The sequence below is a fragment of the Morone saxatilis genome, unplaced genomic scaffold, assembly GCF_004916995.1.
Source record: "Morone saxatilis isolate NCDOM2014 unplaced genomic scaffold, NCSU_SB_2.0 Contig10, whole genome shotgun sequence".
NCBI classification, from domain to species: Eukaryota; Metazoa; Chordata; class Actinopteri; family Moronidae; genus Morone; species Morone saxatilis.
Window position 1 is genome coordinate 16,955,540 of NW_023339652.1, and position 10,576 is coordinate 16,966,115.

The window sequence follows — 10,576 nt, forward strand, 5'->3', positions numbered from 1 at the left end:
TGAACATTTAAACCCACAGTTTTTATTTGGATTCTAAAAACTATATTGACATGATTGACAACATAACCCGGCTCAGAAAGTCATTTCTAATTTAAAAAAAGGAACCAAAATAAATAAAAAGGATTATGTCATGTTGTTGTGGTTAATGTAGCTGTTGTAGAGCGTTACCACAGAGAGATGAGTAAACTAGAGTGAAAAGATGAGCTGGGTCTAACTGGATGTAGACTGCAGTCAAAACACAAGGACACACTGAGTCTTCCCACAGGCGGGTTCTGGCTGCGGGAGTAGTTCCTGCTGTCACTTTGGTCCGTCTGTTCCTCGGGGGGAGATTATTTTAAGATGCACAAGGTCACCTTAAACTTTAGGATGTATGGTCATGATGTTGGCTGTAGACTTTTCTTGCTTACTAGACCTCCAGCAGACTAATAATGGATGCTGCCGTCTCTAGAAACGGACACAGCAATGACTCAGTGTATCTGCCTGTAGGTGTGATGGCAGTTAAACACAGGAGCCTACAGATACTTTAGCTTGTTCTTTAACATTATGAGCATGCTTATTAATACTGTAGATCAGGCAGCTACTGTCAGGGGATCACATCAATTAAAAAAAAAAGTAAAATATTTAGTGAGAACCTGACAATCATTTAAAACTTGGATTTATGGTTCACAGGAAAGGTTTTTGTACCATCCTGTGATTGTCCACTTAAAAAGCAACGCAACACCACAACAATAATTGTTTTAAGCAAAAAAGTCTCTTGTTCCGGCTGGTTTTCTTAGCCTTATATGATAGTAAATTGAACCGTTGGTCATATAAAACAGGTTCAAAGACATGAGGGGCATTTCTTTATTATTTTTTGTATTGATCAAACAAATCGATCGGAAAATAATCGTTAGTTGCAGCCCTACTTCCTACCTTGCTGCAGATGTGATGCAGTAGTGTACTCAAGGGTACGACAGTACACCATGACATCATTTGGGTGTGGTTACAGGTGCAACCCTTGAGCTGCCCAGAGAGTGCATTAAAACCTTGTCCTTCCTTTACTGTTTAAGGTTTGTGAATGCACCAAATCCCCAAAACTTACCAAATATAATTAATAATACTTTATTAACTAATATTAGTATGTTTGGCATCTTTGATTCTGTATATTTAGGTGCCCCAACTCGTCACAATTTAACGAACACAACAGGAGTCCATTAAGCTAGCAGCAGGCCAGTCAGCAGAACCCAGCACCAGGAAGACTTAATATGTGTGAAATTTATTATGACTGTAACCTTGGTCCAGAACATCCCACCACTGTGGGCGAGCAACACAGTAAAATCCAACCAGCCTTTAAAAACCAGCCCAGAGTCTTCCTCTTCCACTAACACACCATTTCCACTCTAACATTAACGGTTGATATTGAGTAACCATGTTTACCAAAAAAAAATAAAATGACTGAGGGTTTACTTGTACATTTTTCAAAAGAAAAAAAAAAAGAGCATTAGTCACATTAATACAGAAATAAACAAATGGCACATTGAATTCCTAATTTAAAAATAAAGTGGTGCTTGAGGAACTTTCTTACTGAGGAGACAAGTTAAATAAATTACTACCATAACGTTACATACAAATCTGGAGTAGTATATACAAAGGAGTTATTAGACACAAAAAAAATCTACAATTTCAAATTTTATGTTCAACAAAGACAGCAGTAGAACCTTATTTTACATAGCAGGGTTTGTGTTAACAAGTGTGGGTCAGAGTGGTTTGTGTGTGTGGAGGAGAGGGGTGAATAGAGGTGGGGGGAGGCAGTCTGACAAAGCATTGACATTAAAATAAAAAAAGTGACGATGTTTGAAACCTTCCAGCTAAACGTACTGTTTCTCTACAACTCTAACCGACGTAGACTCATCTAAGCACAGGCAGTAACAAGTGCCAAACTTAAACACTGGTGTCGACACTGGTGGACTGTTGATGCAGACAGGTGAAGTGCGTCTGAGCAGCATCAGATTCATAGCTGACACACCGAGTAGAGAATGTGATGGAACATTCTTTCTCTGTGACCAGCTCTGACGTTCGCATGACTTTACCTGTCATTAAAGGAAAATCCTGGGATTTTTCAACTCTAAGGCTTACTTCCATAATTGACCCTTCCTATGTCCCGCCTCTTTTTGCTCTGTGCTCCAATAACAGTTGAGCAATCCTCCCTCAGAACCTTGCTCAACTTTCTCCATTGCTATGTGCTAGGCTTATCTATGTTGACAAAACAACCAAATTTTGAGGACGGTTAAAAGATAAGAGATAAATATAGTCACATCTTAAGTTAGCTTATGTTATCAAAATGCTAGCTAGCTAGAAAATCTACATCCATCCATAGCTAGCTAGTTAGCTAGTTAAAGTTTTGCTCTGTAGCAAAAGCTAGCTAATCTAATAACTACTTTTAACAAAAAAGCTAACTAATTAGCTAGCTAACAATTTATGTAGATAAGCTAGCAAACAAAATGTTTTTTTTTATGTTATCGTCCTCTAGGGAAATTCAATCAGGATATTTTTTTGTAATCTTGCTGTATGTGAAACGATAAGCAATAAACGTTTGAGTTCTGCAGATAAATGGGTAAAACACAAGTTGGCTAACCATACAGCTAGATAGTTCAGGCAGCTGGATGCCTGGCTTACCAAACTAGCTTGCTGTTAGCTACAATAGCTAATATATGAGGGCTAATTTCTGTGTTTACCTTCGTGATCCATAGTCATAACAGATGGAGGTTGAAAAACACCAGAATTTTCCTTTAAATAACATCTAGTTTCTGACACTTTGAGCACTGTGGTGAGTCAATGTCCATCTCTAAAAACTGTGGTCTCTCCAAAGCATCCCATAATATCACTCTGTTCATTAGTATCCCTCCTCTTTATCTCCTACCTTCCAGATCTCCTTCTATAGATTGTGTTTAAGACATCACTACAAAGTAAATCCCTCCTTTTTCCTTCAGCATCCCTTAAAAATCTGAATGTTAATAGTGGTTGTACTGATTAAAAACACAGGTGAAGAGTTTAGCTTAGTGAGGGAAGTTTTGTCTACTTTGTAAACACTCTCAGTGAAAGTTCACCGACACACTCAATACCTGACGCACTCCAATCTCCAACTGGCTCTCCTGGTTTGATCTCTACGACTGATTCATGGCTTTCACAGTATATCACCACCTGCTGAGGACAGCTGGTGGGCATTGATCTCTTTCTGGTAAAAATTTGAGATTTTGGAAAACAAAAAAAGAAGAGGAAATCCTTCATGAACCGTTGAGGAGCCCTCCCCCTCCCTCCCTCCCTCCCCTTTGCAGCTGCAGCAACACACTCAACTTCCTCTAAAACGTCCCCTGAATATTACTGCGAATGGGCGACACCAGGCAGTGAGAGGCAAAGAGAGCAGAGACCTCTGAGGACCAGGAGGAAGAGCATTGGCTGTCGGCGTTGTGTGTTCCTCAGGGTTTTGGTCCGTCAACCCGCCAGTGCGTGTTTCTGATCTTTCTCCTGAGCAGTCCGAGTCCTGTACGTAGCCGGGCCGATGGGCGACTGCAGCTCCTCCGTCATTCCTCCTTGGAGTGTCTTAAAGGGGCGAGTGGGGTTAGTAGGAGGGAGAGCGGGTTGTGGTTTACAGTTGGAGGGTCTGGAAAGATCTTCATGCTGGTCCAAGCTGCAGGGCGCCACCAGAAATGCAACAACGTGCTTTAATATGCATTGTTTGTGTGCGTACGGACATCGAGCGCACACAGTGGTCAGACTGTCGGGGAGGTGGGAGGCTGCAGCAACTTGATGAGACGACAGCGAGTGGTTCTTCAGGGACACTTGTTTTTTTTTCTTTTCTTATTTTTATAACAAAAACACTGAAACGTTGTGACGCAAGGTTATTAGTTCAACACTAGCGAACAGAACAGAGCTTAAGTGGTGAAAGGCCCCTTCCCCTCTCCCAGTCCGCTGGGATTGGTCGGCAGCGATGTCCGTCAGGTGCCGCAGCACTGCTCATTCGTTCCTGGTTGCATTGCTCCTTAAAGAGTCCCGCCTCCTCTCTAGGCGTCTGACAGGCAGTTCTGAACACTGTCCATCCACAGCTGGGCGTTCAGGCTGTCCTGGGCACAGAAGTTGTACACTCGTTTGGTCGTCTTGAGCTGAAATGACAGGAAAGAAATGAATTCCACCATGGTTAATTGCCTTTAAATGATAGTGACTCCTGAAGAGTGACAAGAAAGAGGTGAGAGAGAGGCATTCAGCTTAAAAAGGACACCGTTTGTGTGTATCTGGTTTCACTTGTTGACTGCTATATGTAGCACAATAATCTGGTGCCATGACTTTCTCCTCACTCAATAACTCCCAAAATTGTGTTTAGGGGAGTCTGGGGGTAGTGCAGTCACTAGTTCAGTGGTCAAATCAACTCAAACACAGTTTGTGTGTTCACAAACATCTGCTGCTTATCTCAGCATGCTCTGTGTACTGAGAGCACGTCAGCTGAGTAGGCGTTCGTTCTATGTGGCCCAGGATGCATTAGCGTTTACACTACAAAAGATGTGGTCAAATGCGTTCCAGACCAGGAAGTGGTTTGAGTGATCACAATGCGTCTCGGCGGGCGTTTCCGCTTGTATTTAGAAGTGTCCACTTGCGATCGTATCACCAAGCCACATGTTAATCCCAGCTGTAGACAGGCTCAGAGTGACTTGAAGTGAATGTGAACTTACATCAAAGAAGGCCTTCTCCTCGATGTTTTTTGGCGCTCCCATGGTAGGCGTTCCTGGAATAACGGACTCCACCTCAGCAAGCTCGATCACCCCTTTACACTCCTTGTCCTGCCTGCTCTCGTAGTATCTCAGCTGGGGACAGGGACACATTGTTAAAGACAGACACTTCTTAATAGTTTAAGGAAGAAGGGCCAAAGCCGAAACTTCGTAGTGGGCCACAGGGCAACAGCAAATACCCAATGTATTCTTAAGATTCAAAATGGTACCAGGATCGCAAGGTCCCTTAACTTCCTGTGCCAAGTGTCACTATCCCCACTATGCTGTTAAGAAAAATTACTAACCTCAAGAATAATAAATAAATAAAATTTTAACTTTTTTACTAGAAACATTCAGCAGCTCAAATCCAACCTTATGGCAGGCCGCCATAAAAATATTTAGCTCTATAAGGAATGCGATCATTGTCCAGGTTCATTCTAAGCACCCCTCCATCTTACCTGATGTTTGGTCTTGTCCAGCACAAACCACCGTGGTTTCCATGGTTTCAACAATGCTCCTTTCTTATACAGGATGCCTTCAAAACTCCTGGTGGGAGAGAGTCAAAACTAAAATTAAAACATGTTTGACATTGGATTTCTCTGAAAGATAGTTCAACTGTTGACCAAACAGCCGCGCTGCCTTATAACTGTTGCACACATAATGTGGAAAAGTCCACACACCAAGTGATGTGTTTGTCTATTTAATGTATACAAATGAAGCCTCTGTGTCTGTTTTCTCAGTTGTATCTGTCACTCACAGATAGTTTGCCCGTCAAAGAGCAGTGAGCCATGTGGCGTCTTTCTCAGGGACGTTTAAGTGGGGGTGGCTTTGTTTAAAAACACTACAAATCCTCACACAGACCAGCTCTCCTCTCAGTGCCTTGGTAAAGAGCCAGGAGTACAGACCTGTTCTCGCTCTCCGTGCTCTGGAACTGGCTGTAGAGCGTGCTGGTGCTGGGCCGACCGGCTACAGGCGTGGAGGTGGCGCTGGCCTCGCACTCCAGAGCCAGGTTGATGGAGGACCCCACGCCGCTCTCCTGCAGGTAGACGCCCTGAGAACGGCGCTGGTGGCTCAGGTTGGACGACATCAGCAAAGAGCTGGAAAACGAAGGCTGAGGAACAAAGACGGACGGAAGGACAAGCTTCAGTGAGTTTGAACCAATGAACCAGTGGGAGTGCTTTCAAAGACTCACCGTTAGAAATGACTTTTAAAACACTCACTTAATTTAGCCATTTCCACTCAACAATATGCCAATAATCTAAAGGCTTCAGTATGCTTTAAAAATGCACTTTATTTGTACTTCAAACATACAGACAGCACGGAACAGTCCTTTATGTAATTAACTGCATTCTGCTTGTCTACCACAAGATGTCAGTGGAAAATTGTTACCACCATCTGTCTTCATCTTAACATTCAATTTAAAACAGCCTGTCAATCAGGTGTTCAGTGTACATACACTGGTTCCATGGGGACACAGCTGATGGCTGTAGATCAGTAACTGCTGCTCTCTGACACAGAGCTGCACACAGCGTGGAATGGAGGAATTTCAAACACTAATATAGCAGCAAACTATTTTATGAAAAGATAGATTGGAGTCATGGTGTCCTCAGCAGATGTGCCTCTGTTTCCAGCTGAGCTGAGTGACTGAAGCTGCTGTTTTTCTCATCTAACTCTGTGAATTAAGAATTTCTTTTTACCAAATCAGCATCAGTGATTGTTGAAAAGACTAACAGATGGTTTTATTTATGGAGTCTGGTCAACTTGTCAGTGAAACTCTGAACTCTGTTCCCTACAGGCTGAGAATCTGTTCACTCAGAAATCCAAAACTTCAGTGTGTTGGATCTGCAACCTGATCTTCTGAGAATTTTTACAAAAGATTGTACTTGAACAGAACATTTACTGTATTCCTGTGCAGTTCAGTAGAGAGATCTTCTTGGGTGCTAAAATAAAACCCTTGGTCTCACCTTGCTCTCCAGTTTGGTCTCAGTTCTCTGCGTGGTCTTGATTTTGTCCCAGGTGTCCTTCCACTTCTCGGACGTCTGGCCGAGCTCAGCCTCCAGACTCTGCAGGTCCTGCAGCAGCTTGGTGATGGCGTCAGGCACCACCTTGCTCAGGCTGTCGTAGCACGGCCACACAACGTGGCGCTGGGATTTGGGGCCGCTGGTGTCGGGTTTCTCTGGCGTCTCCTCCGCCACGCGCTCCTGCCGGCCCCTCAGCTCCCAGTCGTAGGAGGGCCCCTCCGACAGAGTCTCCTCCATGTAGAAGTCCCAGACCTTCAGGTTAGAGATGAAGGTGTACGGCCGCAGCACCTGGAACACACAATTGTGTTTCAATGCTCCTATGATGCTGATGATGACTGAATAAACGTGAATGTGTTAAATGTTGGCTGGTGGGTCTGTTTGTACGTGTTGCGTCCTGTTGGGTGTGAGTGCAGTGGGCTCACCTCCTCATCCTCAGGAGAGAACATGTAGTTGTAGAAGATGGGCGTTTTCTTGTTGAGTCTGTCGATGTAGTCCCACACGGACTTACACACCTGGGGGCTTTTCCTCTCACCTTTCTCCTCATACAGCACTCCTGCACACACACACACACACACAGGATTCGTCAGGAACACACACACACACACGCTGTATCTATGACTGTGTTGCTTTGAATAAACCACACCCTGTAGACTCTGAGATGTTCTTACCCAGCTCTATGCGCTCGTAGTCGGAGTCGAGCAGGAAGGTGCGGAAGCGGTTGGACACGTAGTGGTAGGCCAAGAACTTCAGGTAGTACTGACTGAACTCAAACTCCATGGGGAACTGGAGGTGGATCTGAGGGTGGAGGGGCAGAGAAACAGGTCAGGGCCACAGTTTAAAGGGATGCTGACAGCCAGTGTGCACAGCGTTGTGCAGACATGGACAGATGAAGTAATGTATGTCCCACAGACCCCTACAGACCTGGATGCAGGAACTATAAACTGGCTTTAAGATGGAGATTTCCTGCAGGTTTGAAGGCACCTACAAATCCTCTAAAACTCTGTTTGTCTCCGAGGACAAAAGTGGTCTTTTCAAAGGAAAAGCAACGGCAGTGACACTACTAAAGCTTGTACACATTCTATTGTATGTCATCTATTTATTACTTAACAGATGTATATAAGAAATCCATTCAATAGAGCCTTTCACACTGCCTATAAGCATAGCCCTGGGATAAGAGTTGACACACTTTTAACCCAGAGTTAACCTAAACCCAGGGCTAAGCAGGAGGCAATACAATTCACACTGCACTTCTACTAGCCCTGGGTTGGAACACGTGACACAATGTTTACAGCAAGTTGGGGTTAGAATGTGCCAGGAATGTGTCAGTGTGAAAGCATTCGTAGCCTAGTGCTAACAGCTACCTTAGCCTGGGGCTAAGAAGGTTCTAAGACTGCTTTTAGCTCTGGGCAGTTCAGTGTGAAAAGCCCTCATGTGTAACGGCTACCAGTATAAATGGCAACTGTTTGTCAGTGTGTTCTTTCAGTTGCACCATGCCTCTCATTCTATTCTTCATAAAGATGCTATTTTCATACAGCACAGAGAGCGGAAAAAACAATAACATGGTCATCTGCTCTGATGTGGCGGACAGCAGAATATTTAGCGGTGGTTAAAACTCTGAAGCTAAATGAAACCACACTTCCTGCGCGTGATACGAGGGCAGAACTCACGTCAGTAATCAGCAAAACAGGAAATACAGGCAGGCTCACAGGTAAACACACACAGGGCATTATACATATATATAGTAAGAGGAAAGAACAGCGGGCCACTGACCTTCAGTTAAGACATATATATCATACACTGCTTATAGTCTCAGCTCTTACTAATACTGCGTTGTTGATGTGTGTTTAGTTGCTCACTGTGCAATTATCCTGTCAAGTGCTAATTCCTTGTACATGGACTCAATCAGAGTTAACTTTTTTTAAAAGTGCTATATTTAGAAGTAGTTTGAAAGCATATCTGAATGGCAGCCATGAAAGCACTCAGGATGTCCACCAGAAAACCGAGCTGTACGTCACATTCATTCAGTGGTTTCCTGGAGTCAGAAATCATCCTGTCAGCACTGTCCTTCCACTGACCACTGACCTCACACACAGCTGACCCACCTGGTGTACACAGTCCAGGAACTGCAGGAAGACGGGGGTGAAGCCACTGCTCTGGCTGCCCAGCGTCTGCGCTCCACGGTGGCTGAACCTGTGCCCGAACGACAGCCACTCCTTCTCCACCAGCAGCCGGAAGCCGTCAAAGGTTCGGTAGTACGGATCAGAAAGCAGCTGCACCAGGGACACGACCTGCACACGCACACACACACTGTGTCACAGCATGCCTCGCTACAGGGAATCAGCTCCCAGCAATAACGTTTCTGAGTGTCAGTCAAACCTGCGTGGTGACGTCCCAGCCGTCCTCCAGGCTGACCATGACCGACGAGCCCGTATCCAGAAGCTCCACCACCAGGACGGACACCTGCAGCACCCTGTGTAGCTGAACACACACACATGCAGAGTTAGTTTAAAAACTACAGCTCACAAAATAAGCAGGCTGGAGCAGCAAGCACTAACCAGAGCCATCCACTCGGACTCCTCCAAGCAGCGCTGGAAGCTCATGTTGGGGTCAGAGGTCGGGGAGCTTGGCACGCAGGCCTTCATCAGCTTCTTGAAGCTGTTCTTCACCTGCCGCACGTCACACACCTCGATGGGAACCACCTCCCACTGCTGGAACGAGTCCTGCTTCCCTCCCTGGACACAACAAGATAATACTGAGAACTCCCAACCAGAACCTCATTCCAGAGCGGATCCATGCACTCCTTCTCTCCTTAATCACAGTGGACATCCACATTCTAAACATTCATTAGCGTGTCGCTGGTTACCTTGAGCTGGGCCTTGTCTCCAATGATGTAGAGGTAGGCCTTCTGCTGGCGAAGAAACAGAGCCTCACTCGGCCCTCCGTTGGGCTGTGGAGACTCTTTCCCTGCCAGACGTGTCCCCACGTCTGGGTTGTAGGCACTTAGACGCCCGCTGCCCCGGATACTGCCCCACTTACCTGCGATTAACACACACAGAACATATAGAATCTTCAAGGGAACCATGACACTGAATCATCAAACCTCATGTGTTAAACAGTCATTAAAGGATCTTTCCGGTTTATTACGAGCCAAGTTGTAATAAAGCGGAATGATCCTTTAAAACACACTGATGTGTGTACCGTCCACAGCTGCTGATAGCCATGCTGGTAAACAAGGCAGAACACTACCCGGTCCAGTTTGCTACATCTGGCTCAATGACAGCTACATTCTGATGAAACAGTCGATTCTGACTGCCGCTGACATTCAACAGAGAGAAGAAGAATCAAACAGGAAACAACAAACAGGACGTCAGACAGCAGAGCTGCTACAGCAGCAGCATGCACATACAGCAGCTCTCTGCTAAACACAAGCAATAACAGAGTCCATTAGTCCGCAGAGACAGCACACTATCAGTCAGGAACCACGGCAAACACAGTGAAGCTACTGGGAAACAGATCTGATTGGTTAGACAGGAGGGGAGGGGGCGGGGCCTACTGTACCTCTAGGAGGGTTCCTGGCCTTGCCAGACACTTTGGGCTGAGAGAGGGAGATGACTTTCGCCCTTTGACCCAGAGCTGAGGTCAAACGACAAAGACGGCCCGTTAAACAACAACACCACACAGTGGAGGATGGTTTCATATTCTCTCTCTCTCTCACTCTCACACACACTCTCACACACACTCTCTCACACACACACACACACACACACACACTCACACACACACACACACTCTCACACACACTCTCTCACACACACA

At 45.3% G+C, this 10,576-nt stretch overlaps 1 protein-coding gene across 4 annotated transcripts in view; it reads right to left on the reverse strand.

Moving 5' to 3' along the window:
- Nucleotides 1-10,576, reverse strand: part of sbf1 (SET binding factor 1) — a 61,831-nt gene continuing 51,255 nt past the window's right edge. For 3 of the 4 annotated variants that reach the window (XM_035674185.1, XM_035674176.1, XM_035674160.1), the window contains 12 exons: nt 10,319-10,393; nt 9,624-9,796; nt 9,316-9,492; nt 9,137-9,238; nt 8,863-9,048; nt 7,429-7,555; nt 7,183-7,313; nt 6,704-7,048; nt 5,645-5,850; nt 5,198-5,285; nt 4,704-4,835; nt 1-4,139 (listed from right to left, as the gene is read on the reverse strand). In XM_035674185.1, the coding sequence (XP_035530078.1) occupies nt 4,041-4,139; nt 4,704-4,835; nt 5,198-5,285; nt 5,645-5,850; nt 6,704-7,048; nt 7,183-7,313; nt 7,429-7,555; nt 8,863-9,048; nt 9,137-9,238; nt 9,316-9,492; nt 9,624-9,796; nt 10,319-10,393 (1,841 nt within the window). In that variant the 3' untranslated portion in view covers nt 1-4,040. The remainder of the gene's footprint in view (nt 4,140-4,703; nt 4,836-5,197; nt 5,286-5,644; nt 5,851-6,703; nt 7,049-7,182; nt 7,314-7,428; nt 7,556-8,862; nt 9,049-9,136; nt 9,239-9,315; nt 9,493-9,623; nt 9,797-10,318; nt 10,394-10,576) is intronic. The other variant, XM_035674168.1, reaches the window with a different exon arrangement.